This window comes from Girardinichthys multiradiatus, chromosome 7, assembly GCF_021462225.1.
Source record: "Girardinichthys multiradiatus isolate DD_20200921_A chromosome 7, DD_fGirMul_XY1, whole genome shotgun sequence".
In the NCBI taxonomy this organism is placed as follows: domain Eukaryota; kingdom Metazoa; phylum Chordata; class Actinopteri; order Cyprinodontiformes; family Goodeidae; genus Girardinichthys; species Girardinichthys multiradiatus.
The window spans coordinates 24,605,498-24,626,235 of record NC_061800.1 but is presented as its reverse complement, the minus strand read 5'-3'; the positions used below and the strand labels follow the sequence as shown (position 1 = coordinate 24,626,235).

At 38.0% G+C, this 20,738-nt stretch overlaps 1 protein-coding gene across 5 annotated transcripts in view; it reads right to left on the bottom strand.

Moving 5' to 3' along the window:
* mid1 (midline 1) overlaps nucleotides 1-20,738 on the bottom strand; it is a 51,844-nt gene that overhangs the window by 8,847 nt on the left and 22,259 nt on the right. For 4 of the 5 annotated variants that reach the window (XM_047370824.1, XM_047370821.1, XM_047370822.1 and 1 more), the window contains exons 2-8: nucleotides 19,335-20,056; nucleotides 17,069-17,128; nucleotides 7,254-7,349; nucleotides 6,563-6,670; nucleotides 3,778-3,926; nucleotides 2,785-2,912; nucleotides 2,082-2,225 (exon numbers count right to left, since the gene is read on the bottom strand). In XM_047370824.1, the coding sequence (XP_047226780.1) occupies nucleotides 2,082-2,225; nucleotides 2,785-2,912; nucleotides 3,778-3,926; nucleotides 6,563-6,670; nucleotides 7,254-7,349; nucleotides 17,069-17,128; nucleotides 19,335-20,000 (1,351 nt within the window). In that variant the 5' untranslated portion in view covers nucleotides 20,001-20,056. The remainder of the gene's footprint in view (nucleotides 1-2,081; nucleotides 2,226-2,784; nucleotides 2,913-3,777; nucleotides 3,927-6,562; nucleotides 6,671-7,253; nucleotides 7,350-17,068; nucleotides 17,129-19,334; nucleotides 20,057-20,738) is intronic. The other variant, XM_047370826.1, reaches the window with a different exon arrangement.

Sequence of the window (20,738 nt, the reverse complement as noted above, 5' to 3'; positions counted from 1 at the left end):
TAATTACCTAAAAAAGCGAGCAGATAGTGTTGTGGTCAGATGTTTATATTCACTCATCAAATTAATTTGCGGTCTTTTATCGATTCATTTGTAATGGGGGTTTTCTGGGTGAATGTGAGAAATGAAAAATACATCATACAACTTTAAGGATCTTTGAACACAAGAATGGGGTGTAAATGTTGAATTTATAGAGGATTTTAACCCCCACAGGGTAAATCTGTTCATGCAGGGCCAAAAATATACAAACACAAATTATTATATTAATATATTAAAATGCCATTTAGAAAGTTCAAGAGAAACACCAAAGGATCTAGTATGGTTCTGGCTGTATGTTTGACTTATCTTCTTATCAGAAATGTTTAAGTTCTTTTATGATGACTGATTTCTTATATAGTCCACATATATAGGGTTGAGGTTGGGGCCATTCTAGAAGCTAAATGTTAGCCTGCTTTAACCAGCAATACCAGTTTTAAAGTGTATTTTCAATCATTGTGCCTGTTTTAACCTTCTAGGTATTGATTTAAAGTGATGGTAAAAGGTATAGAGGTATTCCCTTCCATCCAGCTTATATAATGCATCAGTACCACTGGCAGCAAAACAGTCCCCCAAACATGATTCTGCCACCATCATGTAGGACAGTCAGTACTATGTTCTTGGGTTCAAAACCCTCACTGTTAACAAACATTTACTTGCCCTTGTGGCCAAGTAGCTCAAAGTCTGTTTTGTGTGACCATACACCCTTTTCTCCAGAAGGTATTCAGTTCATCTATGTAAGCAACATAAATTGTATGCCAAGTTTTATCATTTCAGTTTTGGAGCAGGGGGTTCTTTCTTTGTCAGCACCTGCTTGGTCCAAGTTAAAGCAACTGTCAACAGCGACAATGGAGTTCAATCTGCTTTAGGAAACGGTGCTCTTAAGCTTGGATGGGTCCTGGGATTCCTCTTCATCTGAGCTTTACAGTTTCGGTCAGATGAGCTATTTATAGTCATGAATTGGAGTGCCAACAGGACAGTGATCCCAAATACAGGTACAAATTGTTCTGGAATTATTAAAGCAGTCAAACATAAAGCTTCTAAAATGCCTTCCCCAAAGACCCGACCTCAGCCCTATAGAAACTTAGTTGATTATTTCTTCAAAAGCCAGGCCTATGTAAGCAAATTAGTCAATACAGAAAAACATCTCCCAATTATGCTAAGATCCCATATTAACATCCAGTAATTGCATATAGAGCCCTGTATTGTCATGTTCCTTTATGTCTGTCTGACATGCTTCACCTGCTTATTCCGTGTAGGTCTCCAAGGTTTGAGAGCTTTGACCACTGCTGACATTTTAATGGGCAGCCAATATATTTTCCACAGACATTTCCACAGACATTCAATTCACTGTATTACATTATCTTGGCATTGTGACTGTAGGTATTACATTTAACTGTACATGTGCATGTATTTCAACCTTTAAACCACTTTGTAAGTCTTAACTAATGCTAAAGACATACATTTTATGTACTTACTTACAAAAAGCTGTGGTCAAGGTGTATCTAGCTTACAGGCATTTTATCAAATGCTTGGGTTCTAGTGCATTGGTTCTCAATCCTGGTCCTCAGGGCCCACTGTCCCTCAAGTTTTAGATGAGTCTCTGCTCCGGCGCATTTAATTCACATGATTGCATTACCTGCTCAGCATGCCATCAAATGCTGCAAAAGCCTGTTAATCACCTATTTATTCAGGTCAGGTGTGTGGCAGCTGGGAAACACATAATCAATGCACAATAGTGTTTCCTGGGAAGCATGATTGAGTACCACTGATCAAGAGGTCATTGACGTTGTGCGGTGTTTTACTATTTCTCCCTAAACAAGGAACAATGTAAACACATTAAAGAAGCCCAATTGAATCTGATATTCAGGAATCTAACTGAACGACTGATCAGAACTGCCCCCTTTTAGCCACTGCTGATAAAATACTGTTTTATTTTAATATTGTAACAAAGTCTGGGGCATAAAGGTTGTCAAAGAAATCCCTTTCCATCACACTCATGTTTGTCACCACTGACATCACACAACAAAAGCACAATATGCACTTACTGACAACATTAGATTGGCTGGTGAAGATGGCGTACTGTAGTTCATATGATATAACAGAAAACTCATCGTCAGATGTCCAGTGAACTGTTATGGTGTCGTACGAAGCTGTACATAGTTCCTCACGGATTGCTGGTGGATTTGGTGCTGCAGAAAAAAACAACCCAGAAAGGCTTTTTTTTAATCCACAAAGATTAATGGATGGTAAGGGGATTTTATTCCGGACACATAATCATCAAACCAAACGAATGTATTGTAGAGACCAGTGGAGGATAAATAGCACCATCCATTTGTGTTTTCGTTCAGGCTGACAAGTGTAATTAATCTACACTGGAGTTCCTCCAGCAATTACAACCACAGCCCCCATGCAGCGGTACATTCTCGCATCACAACAGGGGCTAAGCATAAACAATTAAATCTTTTGATTCTGTACAAAATAAAGCCACTGCTGCCAAAAATAGTGAGATTTTAATTCTTCAGCCACTTACTATTGTTGAAATTCAAACCACCCAATTCATGATCAGGTATAATCCATTATTTAGGCCTGTGGATCATTTTCAGTTCATGCTGTGAAATGCTTTAAATATATTTCCAATTTGTGGTATATTTAGACTCATCAAGGAGTAAATAGCCAATATACTAAATTACATACAGTCATCATACCATGAAATTGAACATTGACTTCTATAAGTATAATTTCACTCACCTGTAAGGTAATCTAAACTCTCTAGCATTTTCTTTTCCCTTGTGAAGTCCAAAGCAAAAGTATCAAAAGCATCATTCAGGTTAATTTCTGGTAACAGTATTTGAGAGGATGCTGTCGCCATAGAGACCCTGTTATTAAAAAAAAAAGAATAATTGATAAAGCGGTGGAAATGCTTCAATTTACTGTATCTAAAATATGTAGGACTTTGGAAAAGTATTCATACCCACTGAACATTTACTCTAATAACCTTAAATAAAATTTCTAGTTAATAAACACAGTAATTTCACCCTGAACACTGCATCCTGCTAACCACCACTGTGAAACATGATGGTGGCAGCAGCATGCTGTGGAGATGTTTTTCATCAGCAGGGAAATGCAAGCTGGTCAGGGTTGAAAAGAAGGTGGATAGAGCTAAATACAATCCTGGAAGAAAACCTGTGAAAAACGTGAGTCTGGGGCAGAGGTCTGCCTTACAGCAGTATGACAGCCCTGAACATACAGAACAACAACTGAAAGATTTAGATCAAAGCATGTTCATATGTTAGAATGGCCTAGTCAAAGGGAGACCGAAATCTGTGGCAAGACTTGAAAATTAATGTTCACAGATGTCTTCCATTCAATCTGACTAAGCTGGAGCTATTTTGTAAAGAATAGGCAAAGGTTTTAGTCACTTGATGGGCAAAGCTGGTAGACATACTCCACCTGTTACTGCAGCAAAATGTAGTTCTACAAAACATTGACTCAAGGGGTCTCTATACAAATGCATGGCACACTTTCCTATATTTATTTGTAAAATATTATGAAAATTATGTATCATTTTACCTTCAGTTCACAATAACACAGTACTTTGAGTTGGTCAGTCACATAGAATCCCAATGAAACACATTCAAGTTTGTGGCGGTAATGTGACAAAATATGAAAAAGTCCAAAGGTATGAATACTTTTGCAAGGTAATATATATATTGTTGGTGTTTGGTGTAACTGTTCTCCTACCTCTCACAGATACTTTTAGCTGTCTGAAGGAAGCGGGCATGGTCGCTCTCCTTGAGGGTTTGGTCAGCCTGAGTGATGAGGGACGACGATCTCTCGACACACTGCTTACAGCCTGCTATCTGCTGAGCAAGCTTCCTCAGCCTCATGGCCTAGGCAGAAAATATGGTACACACATAGATGATTAATCTAGCTAAATAACCAATAAATGTTTAGCGTGTGAAGACCCAAGCTTTCAAATGCTAGGTGGTGTTTAGCTACGCCAGTAACGCAATCTTGTTGGGGAAAACAGATTTATTGTACACTTTAGATTTTTTTGGTCAGACTCAGCTATACGTGCACTGGAGGCACATTTGCAAAGCATCCACAGCGCTGTCAGAACCACAACATCCTCTTAACTGGCTTAACAGCCGAGAGCAAATTCACAACCTGTCATGAGGCACGAAGGGAGAAAGAAAAGAGTCCTCGAGAGAGGAGCTTCACAGAAAGCTGGGCCGATCTTACTCTGACACTGAACAAGGCACAACTAGACATCACATCTCTAAGGGAATCTATCATGGAAAGAAAGGTAAACAATATTTTGAATGATTGCAGAAGCCCACACATTTCTTTTAATAATAGAAACTCTGTTTGAATCACCACATATCTGCAATGGTGGGTATATCATGTATTTATTGTGGCATTTTTTAAAAATTATTTAGGAAAAATGTTATATAACCAATATCAAAACCATGTTATCTAATATCGACTCATTTATTCCACCTCTATCTCCGGTTGCACTTAATTAGTAGGAATCATTACCTATCTCTCTTGTGTCCTGAAAACACGCTGATTCACTGTAGGCACATTTCTATTGTCAACAGCAAAAATCGGACCACATATTATAAAAGAAAATGTAAAACAGTGTAATGCTGACAGGTTCAAAAGCACTTGGTGATGAACTGTGTATTCTCATAAAAAAAGACAGACTTAATTATTCATAGACAAAAATCTGAAAAAATCTGCATTTTATATTTAAGGTGAAGGTGATCTTCTGTTAATTGTACTCTTAATCATAAATGCCTGTAGTAGTATTTTCAGTCTGGTTTTAAATTTCTTCACAGAACTAAATATGTAATATGTCCTTAATTACGTCTTGTTTTTTTTTTGCTGACTCATTGTCCTTGATTTACTTAATATTCAGCTGCATTTAATGCACAGTCTTTTTTCCCAGACTGAGTAGGGCAACAAAATTCACAGCAGGTGTTTGATCCATGAATCAACCAATAAACTTACCGGTTTAATTAGAGTTGGTATTTAAGCAGTCCTCCTCATCCTGCTGTTCACATTTTGACAGTACCTCGGCATTGCGAGGCTTCTAACAGGATTTTCTCAGATGGAAGTGGCCACTGAGCCTACTGTTATCAGCAGGTTGCAACAGAGCAACTGGAAGAGTCACAGAAAGGCATAGAAGTGGATGTCCTTTGGCCACATCCCACAATGATGACCACTTCACTGTAAACAGTGCCCTGCAGAACCAAATGATGAATTCCACTCAACTCCAGGCACATTTAAAGGAAGTGAGAGGAGCCCAAGTGTCACGTCAGACCATTCAAAACGTTTACACCAGCATAGTCCCCACAAGGGAACCTGACCACACCACCAGGCACAGGCATCATCGTCCTGCATGGTCCATGGAGCATTTACACTGGATGATGGACCAATAGACCTCAGTGCTGTTCTCTGATGAATGTCGGTTCACATCGAGCAGATAGGACGGCCAGCAGCGGTGTTGGAGGCATCAAGGAAAGCACTATGCATCAGTTACTGTTGTCATCAGACACTATTATAATTATATCTCTTCAAAGTAAACTCCTTGGGCATACACCTGTGTGAACCACTACTGCCAGTGTTTTCCAGCCAAGACATAAAGAGTGGCAAGAGACTTGATAGAACTCAACCTTTGGGCCTCTGTTAGGACTTCTCTAATGAAATCTTCCAGACTTATTAATACCTCCACAGAGGTATTTAAAAAGGTAGGAAATTCAAATGATGTGGCTACACTTAAGAGTTTACCTTTCCAAAGAGACATGGATAAACCATTTGATAAAGTTAAATCTTTATTACCTAAAGAAAACCTGAACGATCACTACCCAGTACTTTGAGAATTGTCCTTTCAGTAGTTATATTTTAGTTTGTCTGTTAGTTTGTTTGTTTATGTCTTGTTAGTAAAATAATCTTTATATTAGTGTGAATATTATGATTCAGAGATTTTATCATATATTCCATTTTATGATTGACAAATAGATATCAGATTTGAGACTGATACAAATATTTAATTTAATGAAACTGATTTTTAATTCAAACCCAAGATACCAATGAATCATGTGTAAGCTTTAGTATCGAGACCCTCATCCTGCTAATCTCCAGCTTCAATACAAAGACAGTATATCTCTTTTCAGTAAGATTTTAAACAAATTTTCATCAAGGTATCATTATAATTCCCATTGAATCCACTGCATTCACTGTGTAAAATTGAGGGAAAACGTCTATATGTCCAGATTTTTATTCCTTTTCACTTGAATTTCATATGTTTTTTTTCTTCATCTCATAAATGTTTTAAAATAATAAAAAAAATGTTTTGTCTACACCAGTTGAACACTAAGAATATAACAAAAACATCCCTCAGGTCAATAACAACACTAGAGTTTTTATGAAAACACAATGCTCACGGTCTGAGGATGTAAGGTTATTGACTCGTACAAGGTGATACACATATTATATAGATGCAAAGGACGAACAACAGTACCTTTCCCTCCTTTATCTTTGTTGCTATGATTTGTCTTCGCTGCTGTATGATATTAATCAGTAGGTCACACTCTTCCTGTAGCTTGTTTTCTTGCCGTGAGGCATTTACCTGGACAGAAGAGAAGTTTCAAATAAGCAACAGTGAAAATAAATGGGGCTCATGCTGGAATTTGTTTTGACAAAATGTGCCTCTAGCTTCTGTATGAGAAAGTCAAAAATCTTTACAGCAATCCTTATGAGGATCACAATCAATAGCATATAAGCAAGATGAGGCAGAAAACAAAATGGTCTATAAATGAGGATGGTTCTTGTGTCTCAGTTGAAGCAACCCAATAATCAGTTGATTTTGTTAGGGATTTCCCTATTTGTCCTATGTGCCCATTATCAGAAGCAGACTTTTATTAACCATTATTGAGTATTAGTAGAATAAAAATATTTAATGACAACTATGAAAACTAAGAATGGTAAATTAATACATATAATTGATGAATAAATAATAATAATAATAATAATAAAAACCTTTTTGGAATACCATATTATTTTGCTCGTCTTTTAAGTAATATATATTTTTCCTATTTAATCTGTGCATTGCTTTGAAAATAAAATAAAATTGACAATATAGTATGAAAAACTACTACTTGGAGTTAAAAACTTTATAGTCTGCAGCTGCAAGTATAAATAAATAACCTCACCTCCACATTTTGGCAGGTTTGAATAAGTTTTCCCATCAAGCTTTCTAATTCACTGGTCCTCTTGATTAGACTGCTGAGGTTGGAGTCCAGTGCTTGCTGCAAAACAAAATTGAAAAGGAAAGTTGAATTTCATTACACACCTTTTTCCATCAAGCCATGAAGCAGCTAAACAAATACTGGAGTAGTGCATATAATGAACATAGAGATATCAGAGCCCGGATGTCCTGAGCAGAGGCTGTAACTGGATCTGACTGTCCACGTTTAGGCCCTGATTAGTGCAAACCCCCTCAAAAACCTCCCTGTGGTGTGCCAAAGATCCCATCACCCAGTCTGCCGGGCTATGGAGCTTAGCAGAACATCTGCCAGTGATTAAAACAACTCAGCCCTGGCTGTGTTAATCACTGACTGAGATCAAAGGCTTATGTTTCCAACTTAATCTCTTGACTGTAATTGGGTGGCATGATGATGGTGTGGTCTGATGGGAAGAAATGTCCTCTTATATGCTGAGTATTACCCGTCCAAAATAAAAACACAGATTTCAAGATGAAGTGGGCACATCAGTGAGTACTTTTTTTTTCCTATCCTTTAATCACTAATATTTAAGACCATGTTTAATTTGTAGATTAAATGTAAATCACGCTAGAAAACAATAATTAATCTGCAACATTTTAAACCCCATATGTAATTATATCTATTTGCTAAATGAAAGAGTGAGGAGAACTATACCTTTTAAGAACATTTTTTAAAAACTTTCTTCATGCTTAGAAGTTTACATACATTTCCTTAGTATTTCACAGAATTGCCTTTTAAGCTGTATGACTTTGTCCATGTTTTAGGTTTCCTTCCACAAGCTTCTTTCCTGAATTTGCTGGAATTCTGGCCCATTTACCGTGACAGAACTGGTGTAACTGAGTCCGGTTTGTAGGCTGTCTTGTTTGCACATATTTTCTGGTGATACAACCACTTGCATGGCCACAGGTGTATCAAGGTTGGTGTGGAGAAACTTGAATTGGGCTTCCTAAACACCTTTGGGATGAATTTTGAGCAGAGGCTGCAATCCTGTTTTTTCTATCTAATTATGAACACACTTGTTCCACCTTGTGGAAGAATTGTTACAGAATAGTTAAAGTTGCTATTGCCACACAAAGTTTCCTTCCTAAACTTTATGATGACTGGACATTTCCATGCTATTTATTTATATGAGTATTATTGTTTGACTAGATACACCTGGGTTCTTCAGGCATGGAATTTGTACCCAAGGATGAAACAGACTTGTGGAGGTCCAATTCACTTCCTGATATCTTTTTCTATTAAGAGAAAAGTGTTTGCGTGAGTGTATGTGTGAAATAAGTATGTTTGTGTTGAGCTGGTGCATGTGAGTGAGTTTGTAGCCTGGAGGTGCACAGTTGTTAGATTGGAGAGAACTGTAGAAGGCCTGCAACACACAGCACCCAAAACCTGCAAAGGACAGATGGACTCAGCTCCAGAAAGTTGCAGCAGCCCCATGCAGACAGACAAAAGGAAACATCCCGGGGCAGCCATATGCTCTTCACAGGGGCAGTGGAGCACAGGAACAGTAGCCCCCAGGCCAAAGAGGCACAGGGTGAGATGTAGAGCACCGAGCCCCTTGACCCAGCCATATCACCAGCACGTTGCACACAGTCCAAGCCCAGGACCCGGTACTCAAGAGCCAGTCCCTGTGACGTCCAAGGGCCTGCACCAACCCCCGGCAGCAAGACATTCCAGCCTCAGGCTATGGAGACCACCCTAGAGACCCCAACATGCCAGACAGGCACCAGCCCACCGTGGAGGCGTAACTCAGAAGGAGCAAGGTATGGAGGGCACATTACCATCTCACCTGGTGAGCTAGCCCTAGGATGTCAAGAAGGGATGCCCACCTGGGCCCAGTGTAGTCCCTGCAGCCCACAGCCGGCCTGACACATCCCCTGGAGCCAATAGCCACCCAATGGGAACTCACCATTCTGAAACATGGCCCAAGCATCCACACAGCCCCCTTGTGATGCTGCCAGAGACCCCTGGGCCATCCCCACACCTCCAGTCCCCACCAAACAGGCAGAGGCGGGAACAAAAGAGGGCCACAACATCCCCCCGTGCCCAGCCTGCCCTTCCCCCCATTCACAGTTTGCATGTCTGTAATGTAATGTGAGGAACTGCTATGAATGCAGATGTGTATGTCTAAAGTGCATTAAAATTTGGGCTGTGTTGGGGTGTCCTCATACCATTACTGATGCAATGTTTTGAACTGTGCTCTTTTATAGCTTTGACAAAGTAATAATGATATAGTCAAATAATTTTGTGGAGTTTATACATTTTTAAGCATTCAAAAAACGATCAAAGCTGGTTGCTAAAGTACTGGAAAAGTAGTTTGCATAACAACAAAAATGTCCTGGTATCAAATTCCAACAGGAGATTTTGTGTGTGGAGTTTCCACATTCACCTTGTACTCACATGGGTTTTCTCTGAATACTCCAGTTTTATCCCAAGTCCCAAAAAACATACATGTTAAGTTAAGGCGCTGTACAAGAATCAAGTAAATAGTTTGCTCACACAAACACGACACTTCATACAGGACACTTCATACTTCTCAAGAAAATTATGTGCAAAACTCTAGGGAAATAGGCAGCAGCAGGAAAGTGAGAACATTTCAGTTTTTCTCTATTTAGCTATGCCTGATCATTTAAAAAATACTGTTACCACACGAGAAAAACATCCAGCAAAGATGAGGTGACGAGAATTAGCTCCCAAACCAAACCAAACCAGGACCTGCAAAAAAAGAATGCCACTTATCTTTTCTTCCACCCCTGGAAGAGAGAACATACCTTTCTCCGTTCTCTGGGAATATTTACAGGCTATAAATTAGATATTCTAAACTGCCTCATGGGTTTGAGTGTGAGCATGAATGGTTGTTTTTCTCAAATGTGTCTGTGAGGTGTATAACCTCTCTTCCTCACTGTCGACTGGAGGAAGCCCATAAATGGATGTTTTCAAAATCTGTGGTGGTTTTTCAATGTTGAATTGAAAAACCACCGGTCTAGCTTTTCCTGACCAATACTAAATTGTGGTTACAGGTCCTTCTCAAAATATTAGCATATTGTGATAAAGTTCATTATTTTCCATAATGTCATAATGAAAATTTAACATTCATATATTTTAGATTCATTGCACACTAACTGAAATATTTCAGGTCTTTTATTGTCTTAATATGGATGATTTTGGCATACAGCTCATGAAAACCCAAAATTCCTATCTCACAAAATTAGCATATTTCATCCGACCAATAAAAGAAAAGTGTTTTTAATACAAAAAACGTCAACCTTCAAATAATCATGTACAGTTATGCACTCAATACTTGGTCGGGAATCCTTTTGCAGAAATGACTGCTTCAATGCGGCATGGCATGGAGGCAATCAGCCTGTGGCACTGCTGAGGTCTTATGGAGGCCCAGGATGCTTCGATAGCGGCCTTTAGCTCATCCAGAGTGTTGGGTCTTGAGTCTCTCAACGTTCTCTTCACAATATCCCACAGATTCTCTATGGGGTTCAGGTCAGGAGAGTTGGCAGGCCAATTGAGCACAGTGATACCATGGTCAGTAAACCATTTACCAGTGGTTTTGGCACTGTGAGCAGGTGCCAGGTCGTGCTGAAAAATGAAATCTTCATCTCCATAAAGCTTTTCAGCAGATGGAAGCATGAAGTGCTCCAAAATCTCCTGATAGCTAGCTGCATTGACCCTGCCCTTGATAAAACACAGTGGATCAACACCAGCAGCTGACACGGCACCCCAGACCATCACTGACTGTGGGTACTTGACACTGGACTTCTGGCATTTTGGCATTTCCTTCTCCCCAGTCTTCCTCCAGACTCTGGCACATTGATTTCCGAATGACATGCAGAATTTGCTTTCATCCACAAAATGTACTTTGGACCACTGAGCAACAGTCCAGTGCTGCTTCTATGTAGCCCAGGTCAGGCGCTTCTGCCGCTGTTTCTGGTTCAAAAGTGGCTTGACCTGGGGAATGCGGCACCTGTAGCCCATTTCCTGCACACGCCTGTGCACGGTGGCTCTGGATGTTTCTACTCCAGACTCAGTCCACTGCTTCTGCAGGTCCCCCAAGGTCTGGAATCGGCCCTTCTCCACAATCTTCCTCAGGGTCCGGTCACCTCTTCTCGTTGTGCAGCGTTTTCTGCCACACTTTTTCCTTCCCACAGACTTCCCACTGAGGTGCCTTGATACAGCACTCTGGGAACAGCCTATTCATTCAGAAATTTCTTTCTGTGTCTTACCGTCTTGCTTGAGGGTGTCAATAGTGGCCTTCTGGACAGCAGTCAGGTCGGCAGTCTTACCCATGATTGGGGTTTTGAGTGATGAACCAGGCTGGGAGTTTTAAAGGCCTCGGGAATCTTTTGCAGGTGTTTAGAGTTAACTCGTTGATTCAGATGATTAGGTTCATAGCTCGTTTAGAGACCCTTTTAATGATATGCTAATTTTGTGAGATAGGAATTTTGTGTTTTCATGAGCTGTATGCCAAAATCATCCGTATTAAGACAATAAAAGACCTGAAATATTTCAGTTTGTGTGCAATGAATCTAAAATATATGAATGTTAAATTTTCATCACGACATTATGGAAAATAATGAACTTTATCACAATATGCTAATATTTTGAGAAGGACCTGTATATTCAAAGTCTAACCTGCCAATTGTGATTTAAAGTTATTACAGTTTTAATTTTCTCAAAGGACTACAACGCATACAAGGAAAAATGTGCTACAAGCCCTTTAATAGAGGTAGCAGTTTTTAATCCAACAGAAAATAAAGAATTGCAAAATTATCCTTTCTTATGTATCAAAGTTCCTATTATTTGTGTTATTCTTTTACTGAATTAAAAAAAGTATATCAAAGTACATGCTGTTAGTCTATGTGTTTATAGACCAAAAAAGGTGAAACAAATTTGATTTAATGCATTTTATGAATAAAAAACTACACAAAACAGTTTTTCCACATGTTACTCACTGAACACAGATCGGAGCTCATAAAGGGAAAATGTGAAACAATATAAATATAATCTGTATTTTTTTTAATCAGCGGAATTGAAAAGATTTTGATGGCCTTTTCTGTGGTCTATCCTTAAAATAATTTCCCATGTTCACCGCTGCAGTGGAGTCCCACTTAGCAGCTACAACAGCAGGACTAATTTGTTATGGTTAAGACTACACTTAATGAAAAATGTCTGGAAATCCCCAGATTTACACTGCAGTTTAAACCTATCCGAGGCAATGAATTAACGGATTAAATAGAGAATCAAGGCTTTGAGATGCCACCTTGAATATAAATAACACAGTAGAAGGAATAGTGCTGTTCATCCCTTGTATCAACCTTGGTGCTGCAGAATACTGCTTAATCATTCAGAACAATTCATGGCAAAGGATCTTGAAACAAGACTAAAGTCCACAGTAACGCTTAAATCACTACAGAGAAACACCAGTTATATAGAGCATAGAGAGAATCGTATATCTAATATTTGGTACAATTTTCCCTGATTTTGAAACCTAATTTTTAGACTGTTTGTGACAACTTTCCAAAACCAATAAAAAAAATAACACATCTGCTAAATACTGTAAAAAATAAACAATTTTTAATGGCCCCCACCACAGCAGATTGCCCCTGTATTTGTTCACATCTAACACAAAATCTGGATTTTTTTGAAGCCGTTGTTGCACATTTATATCTACTAATACGTCACAAACAATATGCTCCTGCAGCTGCTCATTCAGAAATAAAATGAGCAAAAAACATAATAATGTTAAGCCTCAACTTCTCTTTGTTGAAAACACCAAACAGGCAATGATCAGAGGTAAAAGAAGCTGCAAAGGTTCAAAGCCTGAAGCAAATGGTTTGGAGACCACTTTCAATTTAGGTGTTTCACATTAGGATTTCATAAGGTAGGTTGCCAAAATAGCAGAGGCTTTATATTACTGCTCTCACAAATATGATTTATTTATACTGAAAAGAATGTGATGAAAGCTATTTTGGAGTCTGTGTTGCAGGTACAGAGAGGCGAGGTGGATTCATAGCTTCAAAAGTAGTGTGTGGAGCATAGCATTTCAATAGAAGTGGTTTAAATATAGGCACATGTGTGTGTTTTTAGGAATTTGAAAGTTTGTGCTGTTTGATTATCTCAAGTAAGATGCAAATAAAATCGTAAAAAAGAAATGGGGAAAAAAAATAACAGACAGGCAGCATCAGTCATAAAGTGAGTTCATTTCTGAAAACATTTTGATCTGCTGCTTCTCTGAATGTGCCTAAAATATAGCTTCTTCGACAACATCAATCTTCCTCGTGTGTTTGGATAACTTTCTCCAAACCGAGAGATCTTTCTAAAATTTAAACCCGATGAGAGGGAAGAAGAGTAGCTTCCCTTTTCTACTGGAATGCTTCTGGTTCCACACCTTTGCCTTGGCCAGACGTTCTTCCTTCCTTTTAGAGTCCAAGCGGGTCACTGTCAGGATCAGGAGTTTTATCCTGTGTCAACATTAGGAATTTAATGAATTGGCTCCATATTCATCCTGTGAGTAGTACAGGCTCTGTTAGAAACATGGGATTTTTACTTTGTCGGAGTTTAATATTTCATCAGAAAGTAGAGTAGAATCAACTACCCAGTATAGTTTTGTTGTTATTGAATAATTGGACGGATTGATTTTCCTTTTCAATATATATTTGCAACACTAACAACATTAAAAGTGCTGACTAGCATTAATTTGCATATATCACCCACCTAACATTGCTACAGACAGGGTGAAACCAAGCATGTGTGGGTTTCTCTGAGTACTCTGGTTACTTTCTGCACTCCACAAACATCCATTTTACGTTTTGTTGTTTTTTGTGATTAATCATAGATATTTCCAAGTCACTTTTTTTGTAAATTATGCTCACGCCCAAAGCATGCTACAGCTGATTAACAAAAAAAAAAACTATTTCATGTGATTTCTATTAAAGCATCTGACATACAAAAATGCATCTTTCCATAAAAAGATACCTGGGTCATAATGCTTAAAAACATTTCAAACAATGTAAAATGTCAAAGTGTGGTCTGCCACAGATTCAACATTCTTAAACCCCTTTTAGCTCAGTCTTTATTTTTAGATTGTCATATGAACATATAATTATGGATGACTTCCCTATGTTTTAAACTGTTTCTAAATGTAAACAGTCCTTACTTTGTAGAGTGCATATGCCTATTTTTTAGCTTGTTGATTGAGCATTTCTCTCGCAGCTTTGTGTGGGTCCCTCACTTGTCTACTTTTTTTTAATAGAGAAGATTTTGTCCATTATATCCTTCCAATGGTCTGTCTTTAGTGTTTTGATTTTTAGCTAACCCCACCTTTATGGGTTTCTTACATCCAACTAAAAGTACCCTAAACAGATTTTGACACCCTCTTTGAAGAATAGAACCAAAAGCCAATCCCAGTAGCACTTTTCTTGGGTATTTTTGGGATCCTGTTTTCAAACATTTTATCCACATTTAAAATAATGTCATTCCAATATGTTTGGAGTTTTGCACATGACGAAAAACCATGAGTGCGACCGGCTCCCAATCGACTTCAGCACTGCTGCTTTGTGCCCAATTGTTTGAATTTATTTGGAGGCATAAATTAAAGTTTTCCAGTTGAATTATCTCCATTTTTTACAGCTGACTGTGGACTGTGGTGTCCTGCATGTGGAATGTCAATTATTACTGAGGAAGGCTAGAAGTGGAAGTAAAGGTACATTATAAATCAGTTTTGAATCTAAAAACATTTCTATTACTTTTAGAAACAATATAGAAAATAAACATTGTATTTCTTAACATACAGCTGTGAAAAAATAGGAGACCTTTGCTAAATTTGTAGTTTAGCTGATCAGCACATTTATAGGCATGTGTATGAGTAAAGTAACATTTTTGTTTTATTGTATGATCTACAGACAACATTTCTAAATAAGATTATTGTCATTCAATTCAAAGAAAATTATATGGAGTCAAATTTCATAAATGCAGTGTTTTCAGACATCAAATAATGCAAGAAAACCGAGTTTGGATTCATTTTTAAAAGAACACAATACTAATGTTTAAACGTAGGAACTGCTTTAAAACATTAGGTGGAATAACCCTGACTTTTAATCACAGCTTTCATGTGTCTTAGCACGCTCTCCAACGGTCTTTTACAATGCTGTTGGGATCGGCTGAGCATCTAATCAGTATTTCTTTAAGCAGAATGATGTGTGCCTCTATTAAAATTCAACAGGCACTGCAATGGAAGGGCTAATACACATGAAGAGATGATGATTAAAGAAACAAAAAATGTTTTCCAGAGCTGTATATTTCATTTATATATATATATATATATATATATATATATATATATATATATATATATATAATATTTCCCATAATAGTAAACATCATAATATGGAATTATTTTTATGCGGCCATTACATTTTCTTTTTTCAAAGTCGTGTACTGATGTAATAATTGACTTGTTTAAGATTTTATTACACTATACAGAAAGATGTTTACTGCTCTATCGTTTTTAATATGTCAATTCAAATTGGTATTCCTGTAAATAAAAGTTCAATATTTGAAATTATAATTTTGGTATTTGGACAATGAGCACAACATTCATTTTAAAGTCATTTCTTTAACTTTCTATCTAATTCGATTCAGTAGGGTTTATTTATGCAGTGGCAGTTCACAGCAAATGTCATCTCAAGGCACTTTATAAGACAAACAGGTCAAATTCACATACAGTTTTATAGAAGAATATAATAATTATTCCTAATAAGGTACATTTCTATTACTGCAATTATTGCACAACCACCTAAATTAAATATGAACTTTATGTCAGTACTGTGAATGATTGTAACACTGTCCTACTGTCATCATAACAACATTTAAGGTCTTAACATTATCCCCTATTGTTTGCATGGTTTCAGATTAGCATCTAGCCATAGTTGAAACTGCGTCTGACTTCAAAGTTTTACATGTAAGCTTTGGGGCTGACTGGAAAACTAAGTTCTTCCTTAATGCAGCAGTCACTGTCTTTGATTGTTCAGAGTGAAACACTGACACAAAACAATATGGCAATTAGGGATTTGATCACAGCACATAATGCTCCAAATACCCCAACAACACATGTGTATGTGCAGTGCCACACAACTTTCTTTGTGTGGGAGATTCAAAGACATTTGAAACACTTTCACTAGGAGAAAAACTACCAGAGCTATTCACAACCTCAGCTTTGAGCCACCTGGGTCCTGCCCTGCATGCCATACGAAAAAACTATTCCTCCCAACCATAGGAATTGCCATTTCCTCTTTCACTTCCGACCTCGTACAGCGGAAGTTGCTCCATGTAATTTCAAGTCCATAGGATACAACGACTGATAAAAATTAGACTCTGCAAGTAAATACTGAACTCTGCAGGAAGATTAAGTAAAAAACTTTTATCCGTAATGTCATTAATCATTGGGACGATGTTATTAAGCCACATTATTGTTCACATTAGCTACTAGATGCAATAATGAAAACACAACAGGCTCATAAAGCCGAGCACTATACCTCATACATTAACAGCTGCCGAGGTCACATTAGCAGGTCTCATTAGTCAATGCCTTAGACCCATTGTAGCTGTTTAAGGGAATACTTCACTTTATGTTCATAAATACTTTTCATCCCGTAGGGAGATTACTTTCAGATTCAACGCAGATCAAAAAAACAAATCCGTCTCGATTGTTTGATTAAAGAAATGATGCTGATCACCTGGTCCGCCTCCTTATATGATTGATCACTCCCCGCACAGAGAAAGCGGCCAGGAGATTTCTGCATGATGACAGCATGATAAGACAAAGGAGAGAAGTTAACACCGATCCCCTGAGCTAATAACATCCTAAAAGATTCCTTGAATCCAAATTCCACTGTGACTGGCAAGCAAAGGAGAAAGAACTGGGAAAAAAAGGATATGGATCGATTTTATGATAAATAAAAACATACGTTTGTGACTCATGCATATGGATTGTGAGTGTGAGTGGACATCATTTTCATGCAGTCATTCGTTTTAGGAAGAAAAGAGGCAGTTTTTCCAGAAAGGAATATCTTCCTTCAGAAAAAAAACTGAATATAAATCATGTGATGATCTGAAAGCTTTCTGAAATACGGAGCCATGAATGGCCATGCCTGCTGTTATTAAGTTAATCATTCTGTAATTTCAAGATAGCCAAGCTGGTTTATGGCATGTTCTCAAAAATTGCATGTTATGTTGAGAAAATTAGAATAAAGTTAAACAAAATTAGCTTTTGTTTTCTCAAAATAAAAGGATTACTGTGGTGTGTAAATTAGTCATTCTTTTTAAGTCTGCACGATATATCAAATCGCAGTCATCGGCACAGTATTGGTGTGTTTAATATTTAAATTACAAAATGTCTTTATGGATGCAAATAAATTTTCTTGGCTATTACAGTATAAGCCAAATGCCATGAATTAATGTCAATAATATATTTGGCAAAATGGTGGCAAAATGGATTGACTCTTGCTGTCCTTGATGCCCACACCTACTATAGATGACAGCAGTTAAGATGGTAAAGCACATTATTTTAGGATTTAATAGAGTCATATTCAATAAATTAGAATATGTGTTTCGGTGAGGCTTGTTTGTCAGATTAAAAGTACCTTTTGAAAATAACCCTATGCACAGATTAAACTAACTGTTCATTAAGCCCACATGTCTGTATTAAAACGGTTGTTTTATTGGTCTGATGTAATATTCTAATCTTAAATGTCACGTTTATATTAGTTTAAGTGGAAAATCATCATAACTAACAGAAATAATGGCTTGAAAACATCAGTCTGTGTGTAAATAATCTATATAATGTGTTTCAGTTAGTGAATTGAATTGAGCTGAATAAATGAACTTTTCAATAATTTACAAACTTATTGAATATGATCATATGCACACACACATACACAAACATTATTTTGCATTTCATTTTGGATGATGCCAATCATAATTTAGCAGCAACGCTGCCATACCATACATACCACAATTTGCTGTGATCTTTAACATGTTTTGACCTCTTATGGATTAGTGTTTTATCTTTACTAAAGGCTGCTTTAAGTGCAGATCATAAAATAAACCCATAAGATTCTTGAACCTAAAATAAATCACCTACATAGTTGAAATTTTTTTTCCACGAACTGCTCATATAAATTTACAAGGAACTGAAAGCAGAAACACCTTTTTATGCTCCAGCTCACAGCATGTCTTATTAATGCCTGCCCTGCTGCTGAAGGTGAGCAGCTCCACTTAGAACTGTGAGAACAGTTAGAACTGTAAATGCATTCTCTGGTTCCGGCGCTATTGCTTTTTGGACTAAAGCAGAGTAAAAATTGGTTTCCTCACACGACATATTACAGCACAGTTGATAATAAAAAGCTTTGAAAAAAATCCCCCACTGTGGATCTGTCTGAAAAAGAGCATTGACACAGCTGATCACAACCAATCACAACAGATTACCAATAAATGCAGAACTCAAACCTCATTCAAGGCAAATACAACTATGTTTTCTTTTTTTTTTTTTTTTTTTAAAGCCACACCACAGAATTTTATGCAGTTCGGGAATGAAGTCGATAACGTCTAGGGGGAAGACACTATTTTAGTAAAACGTAAATCATCAACTTTCAAAAACATTACAAAGTAAGCTTGAAGGAGGATGAGATGTAATTACTCATTGTCCCTGCATGCTTTGTTAAGTTCCAGATCATTCAGAAGTGCTTCTAAGAAAGGTAAAGTGCACAGGACAGTGTCTGTTTTTTAATAAACTTTGATTTATGTGACTCTGCATATCAATGAAACCATGCATTTGTTCCTTAGTTAATGCAAATTTTAATAATTTACTATCATTTTGTGCAACTTTAAAAATAAAGTACTTCAGAGGTGAAATGTGGTTTTTGATAACTGCAAAAAAAAAAAAGGTACTAGAATGCCTGCTTTATAAATCCCCAAGCATTCTTCAAAATTTCTATGTCTTACCTTGAGCTTGTCATATCGGTCACTGAGGGCCGCCACCTGGTGGTCTCGATGTCGGCCGACAAGCTTGCACAAGGAGCAGATCAACTGTTCGTCTGTAACACAGTACATATTGACCTTCTCATCCTCATGCTCCAAACACATGAGCCCCCGGAGGTGGGTGTCCAGCAAGGGTTCAATCAGCCTGTGGCCTGTGAAAGGTTTCTTGTTTGGGTGGGTGGCCTTGAGGCACTCCTCGCAGTATGATACCTCGCAGGTAACGCAGGTCTTCACAGCATCCTGCGGGGGGTCCTGCTCACAGAACTGACACTGCACACGGTCCGTGGGGGAGGTCATGGCTTTGCCTTCTGGGATCACTCGCTCTCGACGAGTCTCGTTAGGGGAGTTGGGTCCACTTAGAGAGGCTTTCTGGTAGCGATCGATGATGTTCTGTAGGGTCACGTTGCGTTTGAGTCCCTCTAGGCCTCTTTGGTTAAGAGTAATGACATAGCGACAAGTTGGACACTGGAAGGCGCTGATAGACTGAATAGGCTCGCTGGGGGTGCAATGGGAGACCAGGATTCGATGGGCACAGTTGAAACAAAGACTGTGAGCACAGGGCAGCAGCAGTGGGTCCTCAAAAAGCTCCAGACAGATTGGGCAGGTCAGCTCAGACTCTAGTGTTTCCATTTTCAGGCACAACAAAGAGGGATTGTCAGCGAAATCCAGGGAAGCTGATCAGCTATCTACGGATGACACAAAGGAAAATAGCTCAATTATAGAAAGTTGAAACCTAGTTAAAGATGCATTGGAGTGTTGCAACCTGACATAGATCAGATTTGGTCAGACACTCCAAATCAACCAGGTTGCGCAAACATTACCACCCTTTCATGTGGAAGTTGTTACTGAGGGAAGATGACTCAAATTTGGGGGTACTTTCAATATCAGGTGAGGCGTTTATAATAACATGAGGAAGCATAGAGAGGTAAGAGTCAATTTAAAAAGAAACTGTATATTCTAAGACATGTAAAGAAATGTAAGAACATGTCTGCATTTTATTCAGGCTGCAAGAGAGACCACGATTTTCAGCAGATAACAAGAAGGTCGAAGAGAGTACTACAAAGTCACTCTATTTTATCTGTTTTATCCGTTTGTGTTTTCTATTATGGAACATTCTTGATTTGGAAATGTTGGCAGCCTTATGGAAATCTGTGTTAAGGTAAGGATCTAAATGTGTGTTGCTGTTTCGGTATTATAGCGGCACTAACCTTACTAACACAAGATGCCAAAGACTATTTAAAATGTCAAGTCCCTAGTCTTTTTTTGCTTGTTAGTTTTAGTAAAACACTGGTTTACGGTGACTGCTCTCACTTATAGACGTCATGAAGTCGCCTCTGCTCCAAATGTAAATGAAAATATTTTGAATGC